At 44.6% G+C, this 23,445-nt stretch overlaps 1 protein-coding gene across 2 annotated transcripts in view; it reads left to right on the plus strand.

The window, feature by feature from the left end:
* The first annotated feature begins 19,273 nt into the window (after positions 1-19,273).
* LOC131231390 (peroxidase 3-like) overlaps positions 19,274-23,445 on the plus strand; it is a 45,820-nt gene continuing 41,648 nt past the window's right edge. Inside the window, exon 1 of one of the 2 annotated variants that reach the window (XM_058227553.1) lies at positions 19,274-19,408. In XM_058227553.1, the coding sequence (XP_058083536.1) occupies positions 19,402-19,408 (7 nt within the window). In that variant the 5' untranslated portion in view covers positions 19,274-19,401. The remainder of the gene's footprint in view (positions 19,409-23,445) is intronic. The other variant, XM_058227554.1, reaches the window with a different exon arrangement.

Genomic DNA, 23,445 nt, shown 5'->3' on the forward strand with positions numbered 1-23,445 from the left:
CACTATGGGCCCTTCGTTCCAAGCATCCAATCATACATCAAGTGGGTCCCATTGCATATGGGCCCACCAAATTTAAAATCAACGGTGGAGATCCTTTCTCCACCAAACTAAAAGGTCTAGATGACCATATTCATACAAGAAAGTAAACATCATGATGGGGTCCATGGAGAATGGCCCCATCATGGAATGATCTTAAGCATCAAGGTGGGCCATTAGCCACATCAAGGGTCCAAAGTGAGATCCATACCATTGATCGGTAGGCCTCACTTGGCCCATCATAAGAACATGTAAATCTAGTCTATAGAAGCACCCACCGGTCAATCTTCTCGGTCCGTTGAAATGCCGATCTCCTTAAGCTTCACTTTGATGGTTGAAGATGAGAAGTGAAAGGGTAGGATGGAGGATTTGGGATGGGAAAGTGGGCCACACACATGCACTCTCTCACATGGAGAAGCTTGGACGTGAGCTCTCTCTTTAGTTGCTTGGAATTGAGTTGAGAAATGAGAAAGAGAGAGGGAGAGATGGGATGTAAAGAGAGAGAGTGATGGATGTGAGTGATGGGTGAGGTGATGTGTACTTGACTAGCATGGGTGTGTAAGAGAGAGGGTGAGAAAGGGTTGACTTTGGAGAGAGAAAGCATGGGTTGCTTGTACTTGACATGAGGTGATGGATGGGATTGATTGATGGGATTGATTTGACATATTATAGAGATTATCTTGGGATTGCAAACGCGCGGCGTTTTCTTCGAAATAAACGCCGGCTCACATCTTCCTGCCAGGGTATCGGATCGGTGCGAGAGATGCGGCGTCGGAACCGCGGCGACGGTGCGGTCGCAATGGTACAAGTCTTGATTTAAGCAGACTCAAATGTACAGCATACGACTTAGGGTCGATCGCAACGTCAATTATACGTCACAGGTTGTCGAAATTCGACAGGAAGGATCGCGGGATTCGACGGAACAGAACGGACTAGGATACGGGTCTTACAACGGTGGCTTCCACCGTCCACGGCCAGTGGATGGTGTGAATGAAACACTTACACCACTGTGGGTCCCACGTGGGCCCACCATTATGTCTATATGCAATCCATCCCGCTAATAAGGTCGCACGAACCCTGACTAAATAAGAAAATAAATTTCATCTTGATCTAAAACATCTGTAGACCCAAAAATGGGTTTCAATGGTAAACAATTTAACCCCACTGTTTCCTCTGATGTGGGCCACCTGAATCTTGGATGTGGCTGAAATTTGGAGGGGGCCCACTGCTGGAAGTAGCCCACCATATGAACGGGTTGGATGGCAGATATACATCATGGTGGGGTCCACGGCTGGACCGTGGGCCCCTAGCCCATCAGCCACAACGCAGGACGCCTGCGCGTCCTCTTGCTGCAACTATTGTTGTTTTTTTTTGAAAAAAAAGGAATTTTTGTGGTTTTTCAGAGGTAGGGCCCACATCAGCTAAATCCAGCCCATCCATTGCACTCTATGGCTCAAAACTTTTACAATGAGCCTAATATCCAATGTTTTTCAGTGCATAAAAAATGTCAGGGTGACTTTCAACGATAAAAACTAATGTTTTACATGCTATGGCCCGCCTGAAGATCGGATAGACTTCATTTTTCGGCTCAACGCCTAAAACGATCCTCTGAATGGGATGGACAACATGGATTGAATACATACATCAAGGTGGGGCCTACATAATTGGCCCACCCCAAATGTGTCTTAACCAAGCTCATATTTGTGTTTTCCATTCAACGTCCAGCGTTCCTGGACGCTGGATAGTCTGGACATAATACATACATTAAGGTGGGCCCCACCTATGGATGTGGGCCACCAAAGAAGGGGTTGGAGGGCATGGGAAATACATACATCAAACTGGGGTCAATCCGAGTGGGCCACGCAGACACATTATCATACACACAAAAATATATAGAAAAGAGAGGGAAAGAGAGAGAAAGAGAAAAGGGGGTGGGGCACGTGTGATGAAAGGCTCCGCCACTATGAGCCCTACCTTACATTCAATCATATATCAAGTGGGTCCCAATACATGTGGACCCACCAAATCAAGGATTCGATGGTGGAGATCCTTTCTCCACCAACTGTAAGGTCTAGATGACCCTATCCATACATGGAAAATAAACATCATGATGAGGTCCATGGAGAATGGCCCCATCATGGAATGGTCATGAGGATCAAAGTGGTCCATCGGCCACATCAAGGGTCCAAAGTGAGATCCACACCATCAATCGGTGGGCCTCACTTGGCCCATCATCAAAACATGAAAATCTATCTTAATAAGCACCCACCGTCGACTTCTTGGTCCGTTGGAAAGCCGATCTCCTTGTGCTTCACTTGGACGGAGGGAGATGAGAAGTAGATGGCTTAGATGAAGGATTTTTGGGATGGAAAGTGGGCCACCAATATCACTTTTCTCTCTTGGAGGAGCTTGGACGTGAGCCTCTTCTCTTGCTTGGGAAAAGTGATGAGAAATGGGAGAGAGAGAGAGAGAGGGTTGTAAGGAGAGAGAGAGTAGCTTAGGTAGGCCATGATTACTTGTAAGGGGGGGTGGCTAGCAATAAATGTTTGTAAGAAGGCTAAGGGGTAGGGTGGCTATAGCTAGGGTGATGTCATCCATTACCCTCATGATTACCTAGAAATTGGTACCACATGAGATGAGTGGGTCCCTCAATATGCGGTCCACGACCATTATAATGCACGGTCCACATCTTATGATCTAAGCGTCGGGTTGGCACACGAGACGGGGCGACGGTGCGGTCGCAATGGTACATGGCTCAAATTAAGCTGACTCAAATCTACAGGATATGGCTTAGGATCGCGTGCAAACGTCGATTATAGGTCGTAGGTTACCGAAATTCGATGGGAAGGATCACGGTAGTCGATGGAATAGTACGGACTAGGATACGGGTCTTACATCTCTCCCCACCTAATAAAAATTTCATCCTCAAAATTTATACTACCATCGCAACTAACCATAACTCATAAGGGAATAGCAAACATAACATCATATATAATGAAAACACAATACATCATACAATCAAACATCAAAAAGATGAGGATAACGCTCGTGAATCTCCGCCTCGTGCTCCCAAGATGCCTTATCCACACTATGATGGCCCCACTGCACCTTCACCAAGGGAATGACCTTAGTCCGCAAGACCTGCTCTTTCTGATCGAGGATACGAACTGGCTGCTCAATGTAAGAAGCATCATCACGAACCTCCAACGGCTGCCAATCTATAACGGGAATGATGTCTGATCCATACTTCCTCAGCATAGAGACGTGGAAAACGTTGTGGACGTCAGACAACTGAGATGGCAAGGCAAGCTGATAGGCCATGGCGCCAATGCGCCCGGTGATCTCGAAAGGTCCTATAAATCTTGGGGCAAGCTTGCCCTTCGCTCCAAAACGAAGCACACCCTTCATGGGTGAGACCTTGAGATACATATGGTCCCCAACGGCAAACTCCAAGGGACGACGCTGACGGTCAGCAAAACTCTTCTGCCGGCTCTGAGCTGTGCGCATCTTCTGCCTGATGATGTCGATAACCTCTGACATCTGCTGCACAAGCTTAGGACCTAAGAGACACTGCTCTCCAACCTCAGTCCAACAACTCAGAGATCTGTATGGTCTGTCATATAATGGCTCAAAAGGAGCCATGCCAATGGTCACCTGATAGTTGTTGTTGTACGCAAACTCAGCCAATCGCAGGTGCTCGTCCTAACTACCCGAGAAATCAATGCATATCCTCAAGGATCTGGTTGACCCTCTTGGTCTGGCCATCGGTCTGCGGATGATACACGGTACTAAGTTGTAAATTAGTGCCCATCTCTCTCTGGAAGCTCCTCCAAAACTGAGACATGAATCTCGGGTATAGGTCTGAAACGATCGAGACAAGAACGTCGTGTAGTCTCATGATCTCATCAACAAACATCTTGACGAGCCGGTCCGTATGCCAAGTCTCACGAATCGCAAGAAAATGTGCCAACTTCGTCAGACGGTCCACGACAATTCAAATGGCGTCATGACCGCACTGTGTCCTCGGTAAACCCATGACAAAATCGGTAGATATATGCTCCCACTTCCACATCGGGACGCTCAACGGCTGCAATAGACCAGAGGGTTTCTGATGATCAATCTTGACATGCTGGCATATATCACTCTCGGCCACAAAACTGGCTATCTGGCGCTTCATCCCCGACTAAAAATACTGACGCCTCATATCGCGATACATCTTCGTCGAGCCAGGGTAGATAGAAAATCGCGATCGATGTGCCTCGGTCATAAGATCTCGGCGTAACTCAAGAATATCCGAGACACATAATCGGCCTCTAAAGCGAAGTCCACCATCAAACCTAATCTGCCAATCTGTCTGACTCTCAAATACTACCTTTGCTCAGTAATCCTGTAATGACTCGTCTGTCTGCTGAGCCTCGATCACCCTTGCGACAAGAGAGGGTTGAATCAACAGGCTCGATAGCTGAACGATAGAAGACTGTAGACCAAATTCGAAGTCGTACTCTGCTATATCCTCGAGCATCCTCCACTCCTGAATCATCATGTGCGCCACCAGGCCTCGTGGCTGACGGCTGAGGGCATTCGCCACCATGTTCGCCTTACCTGGGTGGTACTGGAGATCAAAATTATAGTCCTTCAGGAGCTCCATCCAACGCCTCTGCCTCATATTCAACTCGGACTGAGAGAACAGATACTTCAAGCTCTTGTGGTTAGAGAAGATCTCGAACTTCACCCCATAAAAATAGTGTCTCCACACCTTCAGTGCGAAGACCACTGCCGCCAGCTCCAAATCATGCGTGGGGTAGTTCAGCTCATGGACCTTGAGCTGATGAGACATATAAGCCACCAGCTTCCCGTGCTACATCAGGACAACACCCAAACCAACTCGTGAGGCATCGGTAAATACAACAAATCCATCACTCCCAGAGGGAACAGTGAGGACAGGAGCGGACGTGAGACGGTCCTTCAGCTCCATAAATGTCTACTCACAAGCGTCGCTCCAAATGAACTCGGCACCCTTCCGGGCCAACCTGGTCAACGGGGCTGCAATGCGAGAGAATCCCTCAATAAAACGTCGGTAGTAGCCCGCCAAACCAAGAAAATTGCTGATCTTAGATGCGTTCGTGGGCTGGCCTCACTGGCGCACGACATCAATCTTCGAGGGGTCCACGGCGACACCCTGCCTCGTCACCATATGACCGAGAAATTTCACCTCCTCCTGCCAGAACTCGCACTTCTCAAGCTTCGCCTAAAGCTGGTATGCACGGAGGGTCTGCAATATAATCCTTAGATGCTGCTTATGCTCCTCATGGGTCATTGAATAGATCAAAATGTCGTTGATGAACACCACAACAAATTGGTCAAGATACGGACAGAAGACCTCGTTCATTAACTATATGAACACTGCGGGCGTATTGGTCAGCCCGAAGGACATGACCTGAAACTCAAAATGACCATAGCACGTCCTGAAAGCTGTCTTCGGGATATCCTCATCTCGAACCATGATAACCGAACCACAAGTCTATCTTCGAAAAGAACTATGCCTCCTACAGCTGATCAAACAAATCATCGATCCTCGGAAGCGGGTACTTATTCTTAATCATGACCTTGTTAAGCTAGTGGTAATCTACGCAAAGCCTCAACGAGCCATCCTTCTTCTTCACAAAGAGCACTGGCGCTCCCCACGATGAAATACTCAGACGGATAAAGCCTAACTCGCGCAACTCGTCCAACTGCTTCTGCAGTTCCTGTAACTCCAACAGTGCCATATGATACGGGGCCTTTGAAATAGGCGCGGTACCAGGCACGAGATCAATCTGGAACTCTGTGCGCCGACGAGGTGGTAACCCCAGAATCTCCTGGAACACATCGGGAAGACCACAAATGACCGGTAGCTGGTTGATACACAAAGCGGCTAGCTCTTCAATGACACACGATAACAGGCAAGTAAGCTGTTCTCCCTTAGGCTCGGCAACAAACTGGAACTCTGGCACGCCGGGTATACAAAATGTGACTATCCTCGCGAAGTAGTTCAATATAGCATGGTACTCGGTGAGCCAATCCATGATCAGGATAACATCAAAATCGGACATTGGCAACACGAATAAGTCCGCAGGTAAAAATATATCCCCAATCAGAACGGGGCAAGATGAGCAAAATCGGTCTAATACTGCAGTCTTCCCTAAGGGCGTCGATACTGACAAACCCTCACGGGCAGACTCCATCGGTAAACCGGTCGATCGACAGAAATCAGCGGCCACAAAGGAATGCGATGCACCAGAGTCAAACAATACACGTGTAATGCATGCAGAAACAGGGAGAGTACCCTCGACGACCCCTCCTGATGACTGAGGGTCCTGCTGGGTAGCATAAAATCTGCCCTGAGCCTATTGGGAGGTGCAGGTCCCCTCTAAGGTCTCTACTGATGCTGCTGCCACTGTGGCGGCCTGATCTGCTGCCTCTGCTGCTGTGGGGGAGGCCCTGGAGGCTGGTGTTGTGGTCGCTGCTGCTGCTGTGGTGGCTGTCGTGGGGGCTGATGCGGTGTCCTCAGCTGCTGCCGCTGTGGATGGGGACACTCGTGCACGCGATGTCCTGTCCTACCACACCCAAAGCAAGTACTGGTAAATGGTCCCGATGGTGGTGCTGGGGGTACTGTCAGCGCTCGGAACGCTGGGCTGGTCATACGTCGCTGCTGTGAACGATGCTTCTGCTGCTGGGAACTACCAGAAGATGCCTTCCTTTTCTGATCTCCTCTCTGGTCTCGGGCTCTCTGCAAACTGGCCCAATCTAACTCATAAATTTGTGCCTTCTCCACAATCTTCTCAAATTCCGAAGCAGGTGTCCGATAACACGACTCCTGAGGGTAGGACGCAAACCGTTCTTAAAACGGCGGGCCTTTCGCCCCTCATCATCAACAAGGTACGTCGCGAACCTCGACAGCGCAACAAAACGTGCCTCATACTGGGATACCATCATGTCTCCCTGGACCAAGGTCTCAAACTCTAGTGTGCGCTGCTGTCGCACATGCTCGGGAAAGAACTTCCGGTCAAACCGGTCTACAAAGTCCTCCCAGGTCCACACGAAATCAACCACTACCGATCGGGCTACAGATGCCCACCAATGCTGAGCCTCACCCTAGAGAAGGAATACAGCTAATGGAACTCGCTGCTGGGTTATACATCTCATGGTGTCAAATATCTTCTCCACCTCGGAGCACCATATCTCTGCTACAGTAGGGTCTGGCTCACCCCAGAAACGTGGATGATCGTGCTGTCGGAAGTCCTTAAGAAAGGCGCTCGCACGCTCCTGCTCGACCTCGGCTGGTGTAACAGTGGGACGCCTACTCTGCCCCTGAAGAATAACGGTCATCGCCTGAAGGATCTGCTGCACCTGGGTGACACTCACGCGTACGGTCGGATCCGCACCGGTCTCAAGTAAAGGAGTGGCATCCTCGGGCTGGAAAGTAGGAATATCCAGTGGTGGAGCGAGAGTCGCAGGCGGTAGAGCAGGAGTCACAGGTGGTGAAGTGGGAGTCGCAGGTAGTGGAGCAGGATTCGCTCGGGTCGATCTTCTAGCCATTACGTCCTACAGGAATGAACAAGGAGCTATCAGTCTTGAGAATTCTCGAAGGCATAAACGTTAAGGGTCTATGTCAAAAAATTTGCTAAGTTATTCGGACTCGAAACCTTTCCACCCTAAGTTCATAGAAGATATGTGATATAATCCTTAGGTATTCCCAAGTTATGCTCTGATACCAACTTCTGTCACGCCCCAAACTCGGAAAACGAGCTCACAAAATTTTTGATCGCCGAATCCGGCGTCGACAGCCTCCGTAGTGCCCCATTCTCAATCCCGGCACTCACATGCCAGATTCTGATCCTGGGATCCTACAAGGAGGATTTTCAGTACAATTTTTTTTTTTTTTTGTTGTAATGGAGCATAACCATAAGCATAACCAAGCCACAAAACAACCTTACCACATATCTACTATATCAAAAACTTTAAGTACAACGCGGAAAGGGAAATACAGGGTGATCAAAAAGCTCCAAAATGATCAGATGCGTGCTCCTGCCTCAACGCTGCTGCTGTCCAACGACACCTGCACGCAACGGTCATGCATAAGCTTATAAAAGCTTAGAGGGTGGTGTAAGTGTGTGCACAAGGTAAGCGCCAAGTGTACAATATCAGAGTAATGCAGAAATATGCGGTAAGTCCATAAATGCTATCAGCGGTACCATAATTATGTGATGCAAGGCATGAATGCTATCGGCCATACCAAAGCCATGCGATGCGATGCCTATGTAACCAAATGTCATATGCGAGATGCAAAGCAAGCGTGCCAGTACTTATCAAGTACACATATCAGTACAATTCCTCTCTGGATATCACTGGGGTCTAGTACACCTCACACTGACTGCCTCCTCCCTAGCTACATAGCCAAGCAAGTGGAAGAGACCACACTATTCGTTTGACCAGTAGTCTGTCAATACCTACCCGGCTCGTCAATAACGGACTTATTTACGAGCTGGTCAAACTCAGCATAGCTTATAGCCCCCTCACTCGGGCGGATAAGGCCACACCCCCTTCCAACCGACCACGACACAGTGGGAGATGTGGCCTACTGGTATTCAGCACTTGGGCGCTCATGTATCCACTCGGTCTAAACGTTGGAGCATCTCTTGGTACCAAAAAGGTTTTGGGATTTCACCCAAGGACATCCGAAGTGCCCACAATGCTAGAGCCAATATTTTCGGTATCCGATACGACCATCCACGATGTGCCTATGGATGCCACGGCTCTAATGTCACTAGGGCGTGCAGTGATCAAGTCACACATATGCGGAATGCATAAGTCACATCGTCAAATCATGCAGTAATCCTTCTCGTACCACGCACTCATGTGGGGGCACTCCGTCTCATAAGGAGTCCCATAAATGTTTTAGCCCAACGGCTTATGTTATGATCAAACATTCCTCATATCAAGCATACATATGATGCGTATGGGCATGAATCATGGAGCTATACTAAGCATGTTATAAAGTGATAAATTATCAACAAGTATGGGCCTATCAATGGGCCCTAAGGAGAGTCATAATGCGTACATTTAACCAACATTATTCTTACAATGTGGACATCAAACCAACATTGTTCCCTAGGCATGGCCCGCCATAAAACATCATTACACAAACCATAGGGAATCACACATTGCAATGGACCTATATACATCTCATTGGGCCTCGACCCATAGGCTTCAAATACATCAAATGGGCCGTATCATATGGGCCTTATATAATCAAGTGGGCCACATCAATGGGCCTTAGAATACATTGCAATGGGCCATAACCCATGGGCCTTGAATACAGCACAATGGGCCTTATAACATGGGCCTTATATTCATATCAAGGTGGGCTTCAACAATGCCCACAAATACATTGAATGGGCCTAATCACATGGCCTTATATTTATGCCAAAGTGGGGTCCACTTGGACTATAGATCTGTCTTATTTTTTTTTGTCTCAAGTCTATAAAAAGAGCTTTCAAAATGGTTGGACAGTTGTATGCAACACAAATATCATGGTGGGGGGTGGGGGGGGGGGGGGTCCCACATAAAGGCCCACCATCATGTATATTATATATAATATATATATATACACACACACACACTGCCATCCCCCACACGTGGGGTGGGTCCCACCGTCCAGTGTGGATGGTGCGGATAGGACACATAAATCAGGGTGGCTTCCACCGTTCATGGCCAGTGGACGGTGTGAATGAAACACTTACACCACTGTGGGTCCCACGTGGGGCCCACCATTATGTTTATATGCAATCCATCCCGCTAATAAGGTCGCACGGACCCTGACTGAATAGGAAAACAAATTTCATCTTGATCCAAAACTTCTGTAGACCCAAAAATGGGTTTCAATGGTAGACAGTTCAACCCCACTGTTTCCTCTGATGTGGGCCACCTGAGTCTTAAATGTGGCTGAAATTTGGAGGGGGCCCACTGCTGGAAGTGGCCCACCATATGAGCGGGTTGGATGGCAGATATACATTATGGTGGGGTCCATGGCTGGACCGTGGGTCCCTGGCCCGTCAGCCACAGCGCAGGACGCCTGCGCGTCCTCTCCCTGTCAGCAGCAGTAGCAACGCTGTTGTTGTTGTTTTTTTTTTTTGAAAAAAAAGGAATTTTTGTGGTTTTTCAGAGGTAGGGCCCACATCAACTGAATCCAGCCCGTCAATTGCACTCTATGGCTCAAAACCGTTCCAACGAGCCCAATATCCAATGTTTTTCGGCGTATAAAAAATGTCAGGGTGACTTTCAACGGTAAAAACCAATGTTTTACATGCTATGGCCCGCCCGAAGATCGGATAGACTTCATTTTTCTGCTCAACGCCTAAAACGATCCTCTGAATGGGATGGACAGCATGGATTGAATACATACATCAAGGTGGGGCCTACACAATTGGCCCACCCCAAATGTGTCTTAACCAAGCTCATATTTGTGTTTTCTATTCAACGTCCAGCGTCCCTGAACGCTGGACAGTCTGGACATAATACATACATTGAGGTGGGCCCCACCTATGGATGTGGGCCACCAAAGAAGGGGTTGGAGGGCATGGGAAATACATACATCAAACTAGGGTCCATCCGAGTGGCCACGCGTACACATCATCATGCACACAAAAATATATGGAAAAGAGAGGGAAAGTGAGAGAAAGAGAAAAGGGGGTGGGACACATGTGATGGAGGGCTCCGCCACTATAAGCCCTCCCTTGCATTCAATCATACATCAAGTGGGTCCCAATACATGTGGGCCCACCAAATCCAGGATTCGATGGTGGAGATCCTTTCTCCACCAAATGTAAGGTCTAGATGACCCTATCCATACATGGAAAATAAATATCATGATGGGGTCCATAGAGAATGGCCCCATCATGGAATGATCATGAGGATCAAAGTGGTCCATCTGCCACATCAAGGGTCCAAAGTGAGATCCACACCATCAATCGGTGGGCCTCACTTGGCCCATCATCAAAACATGAAAATCTATCCTAATAAGCACCCACCGTTGATCTTCTTGGTCCGTTGGAAAGCCGATCTCCTTGTACTTCACTTGGACGGAGGGAGATGAGAAGTGGATGGCTTAGATGAAGGATTTTTGGGATGGAAAGTGGGCCACCAATATCACTTTTCTCTCTTGGAGGAGCTTGGACGTGAGCCTCTTCTCTTGCTTGGGAAAAGTGATGAGAAATGGAAGAGAGAGAGAGGGTTGTAAGGAGAGAGAGTAGCTTAGGTAGGCCATGATTACTTGTACGGGAGGGTGGCTAGCAATAAATGTTTGTAAGAAGGCTAGGGGGTAGGGTGGCTATAGCTAGGGTAGGGTGGCTATAGCTAAGGTAGGGTGGCTATAGCTAGGGTGATTCATCCATCACCCTCATGATTACCTAGAGATTGGTGCCACATGGGATGAGTGGGTCCTGCAATATGCTGTCCACGGCCATTATAATGCACGGTCCACATCTTATGATCTAAGCGTCGGGTTGGCGCACGAGACGTAGCGTTGGAACCGCGACGACGGTGCGGTCGCAATAGTACATGGCTCGGATTAAGCTGACTTAAATCTATAGGATATGGTTTAGGATCGCGCACAAACGTCGATTATAGGTCGTAGGTTGCCGGAATTAGACGGGAAGGATCGTGGCAGTCGACGGAATAGTACGAACTAGGATACGGGTCTTACAATGCCTCGATGGGATACTTGATTTGGTATATATATCAGTGTAACTCCATTTCAATCAATTAATTCAATTTGAGAAATATGAGCTAAAAGGATACTCAAAACTCTTCTGGGGGTAACGAGCCCGCAACACCTTCTCCACTTAGGGAGAAGTAGGTGCAGTAGTACCTGAACTCCTGAGTTCGTCATCAAAACCCAATGCCCAATCCTCTAAATCGGAAGGGAGCATCCTCATCTCAGAGTGATCATCTTGAGGTGATATCAGTTGGATTGTGCAATATACATATGAGAATTTATGGAATAAGGGAGAGCTCAAGCAGAACAAGTGCGAGATCAGGTAGAGCAATCGCGAATTCAGGTAGACACCTTCAACAGGTGGATTTTCAATCATACTGAGAACTTGAACTGGATGTGGTTATCCTTGACTAGAGGGCACCTAATGCACCTCAGCAAAATATTGAGTTAGTTCTATTGGAAACTTGGCACCAATACTGCTAGTACCTCCCTACAATGAAATATGCATCCAATTATGAAACAAGGTATGTGGAATACGCCTCCACCCATTGAATTTAGGCAACTTGAGCAAGAGGCCAGAAACTTCAATCTTGAAGTTAGAAATCAAGGAATGCATGAGGGGCACCCTTTTCCATAGGAATCTGATGTACACTATTTCTGACTGATTATGAGATAACTAATTAGAAAAGGACACATGTCATTGCACGGGAAATGCATAGCGTATGTAAGATCTTTAGAGATATTTAGAGTGCTTTTCATGGAATTACAGGTAGCATTGATTTGATGATACATGTCATCTGATGACGGGGTATAGTCAAGAAGCCCAGAGGCAAAAAGTGGTTGAGTGGACAGAGTGTTTAAAAGGATATGTGTCAAGAAGAGGACGAAGGATCTAAAAGACCAACATGGTGATAAATCAACTGTTGTAACCATTAAATAAAGAAAGAAACATATAAAAGATAGTTACAAAATAGATATAAATAACAAAAGGATTCAACAAAAGTTAGTCGTCTCACACCAAACCAATCAAATTATCTTTCTTTATCATAACTTAACTCTATCTTACGGGTAGTAGTAATTCTTAGTTGTAATCAAATAGTGGTAATCTTTAGCTATAATCCAAGTCTAGCTTTTACGTTGGACTATTCCCAGTTTCAATACAATCAATTTATCTTTCAGGAAGGTATCTTACAGTTGCACCCTGTGATCAACTGTTAAGTATTTCCTTTTTGTCTGATTATTTTCATATAACAAAAGTCCTTTCGTACAAAAGACAAGGTGCAACCCATCCTCGGAGGAAGAACCCCACTCCTTCATAAGAGGTAGTGCATTCTTTACCTCCGGGGTAGGAACTGATGGTGGATTACATTGTAGAGGCGGTATAGGCAGCAACGGAACTGCATTGCCGATCGAACTTCCATCGATATTATGTTGTGCTGTCGGTGGTGTTCATTTTGTCATCAAATCCACTAGTCATTGCGTGGCCTGAGTCTCGCTAGCCATGCAAGTAATGATTAGTGCTCTCAGCTTGAATACAAAATTGTTCCCCTTGGGCCCTTCCGTATTCTTGCACCATCTGAAAACTCATCTGAACATCTCAGAATACCACAGACACCTCATCCGGGAGCATGATTAGGAACATGGATGGCCCGGCTAGGTCTCCGTTCGGGTTGTTATTCGGATTTAATACTTTAGGGGGCGCAGAGACTGACACGTCCTTGCCTGGAGGTGGTGCGGTCGGTGTTGAGGGTTCAACCTTGGCAATACGAGCACTCCATCTATGCATTTTTGGCAATATTACACCGGTTATTTAGAAACAGGGTCCCACTGGGCATGTCAGAAAATTGTTCGTAGTTGTTTTCTACACTAGGTATGCAGGCGTGCTAGAATTGGAATTGCGGCTCAAATTCGAATCGAACAACAATGACCCCGAGTACCGAGGTAGGCAGACACGTAGTGTATGACCGAGATCTAAAGAGATAGGTAGCCTCTTCAACAACTCGCTCAATGTGTAAATTGGATTAGGCGATATTCAGAGAGTGGGCTTCATCCTTTGATGATGGGTTACTCCTTTGCCTTTTGTACAAAAGGACTTTTCAATACAGATTAAAAGAAGGGAGAAGAAATTCTTATAATTGGTTGCGTAAAGCAGCTAAAGAACGTCTCCTTGGTGGATGATTTAAGTCTAGCGTGCGAGTGTAGATTCAAATTACAGCTAGAATTACCGATTACTTGATTATTGTTACGGATTAAACTAAGGAATGTAAATTGATGAGCTTGAAAAGTAAAAATTACGCTAAGGAATGTAATTTACTTAATAAGGAAAGTAACAGATTACACTAAGGAATGTAAATTGACATGATAATTTGAAATATAGATTTAGTTTGTTTGGGTTTGTGTGAGATGCGTTTTCTTGTTGAATTCCTCTTCTATTTATAGATTTGATCTAACTATCTTAGATCATTCCCTCGTTCAGACGATTACTATAACCACTCTCCACTACTTAGCTTTTATATGCTTCCCACGTTCTCCTTCCTTCTCCAACAACCGATCGAACTTGATCGCTTCCCTCTCAACCGCTATAGTGATTCATGACACAGCCTAGTATGTCCTACCTCCACTTAACGAGAAATCTCCTCCGTACATATCTATAGATCTCTGAGTGCACTATGCGCATCCGTACATATCACACGTAAAGCCCTCTAATTGGTCGTGACAGGGTACGACCGTAGTGGGGACGAACAGCCCTAAGCGCCAATATATAGGTATATACGATGACTACGACCATATGTGACCGAGATCTATGTAGATTGGTCGCATATTCAGTCGTTCGCAAATTGCTTTATAGAGTGATCAGGCAATATTCAGAGGGTGGGGTTCTTCTTTTGAAAATATGTTCTTCTTTACCTTCCATAGAAAAGGACTTTTCTGATACCCAGCTGTTGTTAAATTAAAAGGAAATACTCATAGTTAGTCAAGATGCAACTGCAATAAGCTTTTTTGAATGAAGAACTGCTTGCATTGAGATAAAAGTTCAGCATATAAGTGTAGACTGATATTACAACTAATTGATTACAACTACTCTACTCGTAGGAAAGAGCTAAACTATAATAAGGAAAAATAAATTGCAAGATAATTGAAAGATAATTTGATTGCTTTTTTTAGTTGGTATAAGACTACTTGATATGTTGATTTCCTTTGTAATTTATTAACTTTTTTGTTGCACATATACTTTGCATTTATTTCTCTTCTTTACTTCGACTGTTGTGGTTGCTGAAACGTCAGTTTTTCATATCCTTTTATCCATTTGTATTAATTTTTCTAACCATTTCTCTTTTCTCCACCACTTTATATCTCTTGAACATCTTGTCCGCGCGTTATCATCATATGATGTTTAATATCCAACTCAGCATAAAATGTACTTAAAAAAAAAAAAAAAAAACTAAATATTTCCACTATCTTTTGCATAATATTTCTTCCTATGTCATGATGCGTATCATTCTTTCTTTATTTGGCTATTTTAGGATAAGGTAAAACAGAAAGAATCAAGCCACACATGCGGTTCTAACAAGGCATTGTATATCACACGTTACCGAATTATGAAACCGAGAGGCCAACAACAACCGTAAGGTTTCAGTGGTGCGAGTCCTGTCTCCACTGTTTTGTGTGGTCTAACGTACTTAGGTATCATATATATCTGTCTATGTTTCGGGTTGACAACCTAAACTGAGTTGAATCAACTGATGAACGGATCAGATTCACCATACACAACAAAGTGTGCCCAAAACGCTTTCCGTTACACGTCTCATCGTTCGACAGGTGTTCCACTGGGGATGTAAATGCAAATGGCTCATTAGTTGCGATTCGCACTAACCGTCGTAGTTTAGTTTTAGATATATATATATATATATATATATATATATATATATATATATATATATATATATATTAGCTGTTAGTACACGCCCATACCAGTACACACACTAACTGGGAACGGCCAGGAGCTCGGAGTGGCCAACGTGATCTATTGGTGTTTTTTATTTTTTATACACACGCACCTGACACACACACCCACGCACGCCGGAGTGGGATTACACTACCTATGAGTCTGAAACCCAAGACCTCATGTTGAAACTCCTCAGAGTTTACCACTGAAGTAAGGACTCAAACTCATAATATATTGATTTTATCTATACTGTTGATCCATTTTTTCATGGAATTTTATATTGGAGGACCAAAAGTTAGGAAGATCTAAGACAAAGGTTTACCACATAATTGGATTAAACTCTGACCGTTAAAAACTTCTTGTGGGCCACAGAAGTCGTGGATGCAACTGATTTTTTTTCCCTTCATCCGGGTCAATGTAACTTTATGAATAGTTTGGATGGTAACTAAACATCACGGTGCGCCCTAGTAACAGTGAGCATCACTGTCACTGCTGCTTCCTGTGGTGTGGTTCACTTGACCTTGGGTGTTACTAAAATTTCGTCCAATTACATAAAATGACATGGAAAAATGAATGAACGGTATTGATAAAATACATACATCACGGCGGCCACTCAAAGCTCCTTCCCGTTCTCAGCTGGAGACCGGCTGGGGGTAGGACGCAATCCGCGTTCGTATTAGCTGTCGTTAGAGTAGAACAAATAGGAAGCGAGTTCCGTACCTCAACAGGGCGCACCCATTGACTATGGAAGCGCTGAATCATGTGTGGGACCCACTGTGATGTTTATATTATATCCATTCCGTCAATATGTTTTGCCAGCTCGTTTTAGGAAACGAGCCCAAACGTGACGGGGAATCAAAACTTAAGTGGGCTACAGGACGAAAAATAGAGATGATTGAAAGTGCACCATTAAACCTTCTAGGGTGCCACGCAAGATTTTGATTGAGCTGATATTTGTGTGTTACACAAATCCTGGTGGGAATCACATTATGAACGGTCTGGATGGCATATAAACATCATAGTGGACCCAAGAAGGTTTCATTAATATACATTTTCGTTTCTACTGTTTTCTATTACGTGGTCCATTAATGTTCTGGCTCTCCCACAAGTTTGACCTCATGTCCGAAAATGAGCTGCAGAAACGGATGAAACGGAGCGGATATAACAAGAAATCACAGTGGACCCCACACAGCTTGGGACTACGGTCAGTTACTTCCGGGAATCCGGCCTTGTAGATCTATATTAACCATTAATTTCATATATACAATAGTTAAAAGGTCATGATTCAAAAAACATAATGTTGGGGAGTTCTAGCCCCTTAATTCGTGGTGGACCAATGAACAGAGAATAGTGAGGAAAGGTCCACTTATTAGATATTTAAAATAGTCCAGTTTGACAAATGTATTAGCTTTTTGTCTTGGCTTGGGTTGGTTGTAATCTACTCCAACTATCGGATAGGCCAGAAAATCAGCCACATTTAGGTGGGCCATATCAAGGAAAACAGTTGGTAGCCAGGGAACGCTTACTTTATTTATTTATTTATTTATACCGTTACCACCTTGATGATTATATGAAATCCACGCCATCCATTAGATGCCAACAAAAATTTAAGACTACGGTTCAATATCTAAGCCTGTTTTGTGATTCAGGTAGGTTAAACCAATGGAAACAGCTTGAAAGGTGTGCACTTATATACTGTTTTAATTCATATGGCCCACCAAAATCACGGATTGGGCTGATTATCTATCCCTACATTTAATATTAACTCACACACCTAATGGTTGGAGTGGATTTCTGAAAAAAAGAATAGTGGGCCACCTTATCCAGATTAACCAGTACGTAACACTAAACGTTTCGTGCATTACGTAAAAGGCATTAAGGTAGCGTAGTGAGAGACCCCATTGCATACGATGGCAAAGTTGTTCTTCTGTGGGCACATCGTCCATCCATTTTTTCATCTAATTATAGGTGATGAGACGGAAAATGAGATAGAATCAAATCTCAAGAGTACTACACATAAGAAAACTGCAGTGATTGAATGGCCACGGTAAAAAATTTCTGAGCCCCACTGTAATATTCCATCCAACCTGTTGATTACATCACACGGACTTAAATGAAGGGAACACGGATCAGCCTGACCTAAAACTTTTGTGTCCTGGGAGATTTTTCAACGGTGGGTGTTCAATCACCACTGTTTTTTTTTAGTGTGGTCCAGTTGAGATTTGAATCTGCCTTATTTTTGGGCTCATGCCCTAAAATAATATGAAAACAAATGGATGAACGGCGTGGATAAAATACATATATCAAGGCGGGGCTAACATAGCACCGTTGCTACGCTATGCAATCCCTCTTGCTACGGTATGCAATCCGTATTGCTACGTAAATGCCCTTTACGTAATCCATTACGTAACGTCAATGGTTACCTTGTTGGTGTCGGATGGGAAGCGGGTTGCTTGGTATGCCTAGGTAGTGTGTTGAAGTCACGAAGTTTTGTGGGGCCTATAATGATGTATTTGTGATATCCACCCCGTCCATCCAATTTTCGAGATCATTTCAGGGCTTGGGCCTAAAAATGGGGCAGATCCAAAGCTTAAGTGGACCATGATATAAAAAGCAGTTTTAACAATAACATCCACCGTTGAAACCATCTTAGGGCCCGCCATGACGTTTATTTGTCATCGAACATGTTCATAAGGTCATACAGACCTAGATGAAGGGACACAAATATCAGCGTGATATAAAACTTCTAAAACTTCTATAACCCTAGTACCTTTTCAATGATAGAAGTTTAATTTCTATTGCTTTATGTGGTGTGGATATGCCACACCCTGGGTTCATGCCTTGAAATAATTTCTTATAATGGACGTACAGTGTGGATAAACAAATACGCTATTCTAAGGCCAACATAGTGACGTGTACACACCAAAATAAGATGGCACATCTTTAAGCATACATGAAATTACTCTATAAAGGTAAAAAAATCAGCCCAATTCGTAATTCAGATTTGCAAACAATATATATGGAGACACACCTTACAAACTGTTTCCGTTCGTGTGGCCAACCTGAATCATTAATGTACTTGTTTTTTTAGGCCTTTATGTGGTATACAATGGTTGGCATGAATTACACCCTGATCTATAGCTCAAGTGGTGGACTGAGTAAAAGATACCTCGTTTCAACACTGAGATCTTAGTATCGATCCCCGGCGGTGGTGGCTAACAGTGAAGTGTCAACTGACACTGTTGTGTACTAACAAGCTAACATTAACAAAAAAAAAAAAAATGGTTCGCATGAATTTCAGGTAATCATCAAAGTGGGTCCTGTAAAAATATCAATGGCGCGCATCTCTCTCCAACTGTTTCCCATGGGGTGGCCCACTTTTGGGCCTTGAGCATGACATGAGCTAACGCATATAATGATTAACGTAGATAGGAGAAACACTTTAAGGTGGGTTGTCCGTGATCAAAGAGTCAATAGTATATACCTTGTTATGTTTCCCGATTCGTTCAGATCATCTTCTACTGTTTTCAGGGAGGCAGACACGAGGGAAATTCGTTGTGCTGTACCATAGAGTTGCTGTGTGTGAGGATAGCTGTTGAGGGAATCGCATTTTGGGCATAAAGGCAGACAGGAGTTTAGATTTAAGATCGCACGTGGCTCTCGAATGTACGGTTCGTAGGGATCATTCCTCTCTCTCTCTCTCTCTATATATATATATACACACACACACACACATATGTGTTTTCTCAGCTGTCTATTTGATGATCACTTATTTGAAGGGTCATGGTTTTTCCTACTGTCTTTGGTTCATAAACCTTTCATGTTGCCGCTCTCGACCCTGATTAGGTGGTGGTGCCCCACCATTTCAGCTGTGGTGTGTCGATGTGTTGGGCGTTGCGAGGCTTATCATGATATATGTGTTTTTATCTATGCTGCCCATTAGTTTTGCTAATTCATTTTAGGGCATGAATCCAGAATGAAACACATTCGAAGCTCAAGTAGACCATGCCACATGAAACAGTGGAGATATTACACTGAGAACCTTCTTAGGGATTGCGGTAATGTTTATTTTCCATTCAATCTGTTGATGCTTGGAAAAACAGATGGACGGCATGGATATAAATACAATACATCAAGGTGGGCCCCACTGCCCAACACAGCCGCACCACCTGATTGGCGTCCGTTGACCCTATGGCTCACCTAAACATGGCCCCACTCATACAGAATGAAAACATTAGCTGACTGTCCGTCCGTCTGGATTTCTCTCGCAGCATCTCTCCGGGTGTTCCCAGAGGAATGACCCTGTGTGATATTTCAGACATCCAACTCATCCATTAGTTGCTTACCCTGATGTTAGCTACAAAGCTCGAAAATCATCCCTATTCATAAAGCAGGTGGGCCACACCACAGGGAACAGTGGAGAGGGGATGCCCACCGTAGACATCCAACACATCCGTTAGTTGCTTACCATAATGTTAGCCACAAAGCTTGAAAATCATCCCTATCCATAAAGCCGGTGGGCCACCACAGGGAGCAGTTGAGAGGGGATGCCCACCGTATGTGCATGGAGCTAGCCTAATGTTTATATTTTATCCAATCCATTCATCATGTTACCCCATCCTGGTGGGAAGCGGATTGCGTAGTAACTCTCTAAGCTTAGCGTATTGAGTAAACTTTGTGAGGTCCACCATAATTTGTGTATTTTATCCACTCCGTCCATCCATTTTAATGGAAAATTTTAGGGCTTGAACCCAAAAACGAAACATATTCAATGTTCAAATAGACCACACCACATGAAACAGATGAATTGAACATCCACCATTGAAAATTTTTTGGGGGCCATAGAAGTTTTGGACCAAGTTTATATTTGTGTTTTCATTCATCAATGTCTGTATGATCTCATGAACAGTTTAGATGACAAATAAATATCACTGTGGGGCCTAGAAATATTTCAATGGTGGAAATCATTATCCCCACTGTCTCCAAGTGGTGTGATCCACAGATCTTTGGATATGCTTCAATTTTAGGTTCAACCTCTTAAATTAGATGGAAAAACAGATGGACAGCGTGGATAGACCACATACATTCAAGGTGGGCCCAACTGAGTTTAGATAAAAGCATATTGAGTTACTCATTACACAATTCGATTTCCAGTGAAGATAGGGTAGACACCCTTTACTTAAAAATGAGAGTACTGATTTCACCCGTCGACTTCAGTATGTCCCAATCAAGGCAGTCGTATTCTACAGTTAAAAGCACGCCCTGAAGGTCTCCCATAAATCAGATCAGACAAGTTCTAGGCGCACAAGCGGCAAGAGGCAGGCCAACTGAGAGAGATTCATGAAAGACATGAAATTGAAAATTTAAAAAGGCTATTTTACATGGAAAACCACATCCATGGCCGTGGATTACCGTCCACCACATTTAGGATTACTTGCTTTCCACTTGCCACATTGCACCTCGACAGTGATAACAGCCAACTAGCCCCGTGACTGTCACGCCCCGAACCCAGGGACGGACAGCTTCCGTGATGCCCCGAATCCGGCACTTGACTTCCATTCACAAAGTCCCGAGTTCGGCGCACCATAAGGAAGATTTTATTTTTTTTTTACTAATTTTTTTTTTATATATACATAGTAATACCTGAGCATAAAGATCCATGATCAAATTACCAAGCAACACTCTCCAATAAAAATCCTGATGGTTACAAGTACAATGCTTTCCAAAAGGTACACAACGTCAACATTGCCAAATCGAAAAATTAATATAATGCATTGAGAAAGCAAAGTCTTCCAAGCTACTCCAGCCCTGAAAAAAAGGGGAAATAGGAAGCTTAAGCAAAACGCCTAGTGAGTACACATGTGTGTGCAGTGTGTCTTACATGCAAGCAAGATAGATATGCTACAAGGAAATCATACCACAGTCATAACCATATATTACATGCATCCGTAATCACATCATCATCATCATATTGTCATGCCATAATTATACAATATTGAAAATACTGACAAGTCCATGAGTTATCAGAGTAAGCAGAAATACTGGTAATCCATAAATCGTACATTATCGGAATAAGCAGAAAGGCTGACAAGATCATGAATTATAAGATAACAGAGTAAGCAATATAGAACAGCTATGTAAATAAGGAGTCATAAAAAGCTAAATATCAGATGCCGAGGATGCAATGCAATATACAGTTCCGGATGAGTTCACGAATACCGTCAGCCGTATCTAAATACTGAAACATAGTAACCTGAAATGCTAAATGTTACTAATGCAATGAAATATGTGGTACAAATGAAATGACTATGCTGGAGTGGAGTCGGGATGATAGTACGTAGTATCGCAGACTATGAGGTCTATCACAAAGGACTTCTATCCAAACTAGTCTCATACCTAATTGGGATAGTCAGACTAAATGTGGTAAACTCCTGATCTCAGGTTAGTCGCGCACCCCAACCGAAATCCTGGCCATTGCGAAGGCACACGTAACAAATAATTGCGCACCACCAAACCGATTGGATAGTGAATAAATGAATGCATGAATGAGTATGCAACTCCTGCTCACTAAATTCACATATCAGTACAGTTCATCTCTGGGATAATCACCGGGGTTTAGTACACTCCAAATGGTACTGCCGCTCTCCCAGCCGCACAGTCCAAGTGAGCGTAAGAAACCTCACTATCCGCCTGGCCAATAGTCTGCCAATACCTATCCGGCACGTCGATAGCGGACCCATTCACGAGCTGGTCAAACTCAGCCTAGTATTGCCCCCTACCCTCGGGCGGGTAAGGCCACACCTCCTCCCAACCGACCACGACACAGTGGGAGACGCGACCTCCTGGTATTCGGCACTCGGGTGCTCATGTATACACTCGGTCTCGTTGGGGCGTCTCCTAGCCTCGGAGGTTTAGGAATTTTCACCCAGGGACATCTATGGCGCCTGTATGATAGAACCAAACATTTTCGGTGTCCCATTGTCCATCCACGATATGCCTGTGGAGGCTACGACCCTAATGTCACTAGGGCATACAGTAATCATAATGCGATATGCATGAGTCATATAATCCAGTTATGCATTAATCCTGCGCATACCGTCCGCTCATGTGAGATAACCTCCACCTATCAGGGAGTCTGATAGCAACATGCTCAATGACATATTCAATGATCAATCACATCTCATAATAAACATGCAGATGATGCGTATGGGCATGTATAGTGATGTTATGCTATTATGTACTCATAATCAGCATCGTCAATCGGAATTGGTGAGAATGGGCCTAACAAGGCCTAAGGAAAGGTCACAATGTGGATATTCAACCATCATTGCTCGTCAATGTGGACATTTAACCAACATTGTTCCCAAGGAGTGACCCACATAAACATCAATACATAAATCATGGTGAAATCACACACACATCGGTCCTCATATACATCGCTTTGGGTCTCTCACAAGGGCCACACATTCATCGCATTGGGCCTCACTCATGGGCCACATATACATCACGTCGGGCCGTATCATATGGGCCTTACACATCGCAATGGGCCTCGGCACATGGGCCATGAATACACCAATTCAGGCTTCACGACCCATGAGCTTCAAATACATAATAGGTGAGCCCTACACATGGGCCTCAAATACATCACAATGAGCCACAACCCATGGGCCTAAAATACATCTCAATGAGCCACGCCCATAGGTCTCAA

Source organism: Magnolia sinica, chromosome 17 (genome assembly GCF_029962835.1).
Source record: "Magnolia sinica isolate HGM2019 chromosome 17, MsV1, whole genome shotgun sequence".
Classification (NCBI taxonomy): domain Eukaryota; kingdom Viridiplantae; phylum Streptophyta; class Magnoliopsida; order Magnoliales; family Magnoliaceae; genus Magnolia; species Magnolia sinica.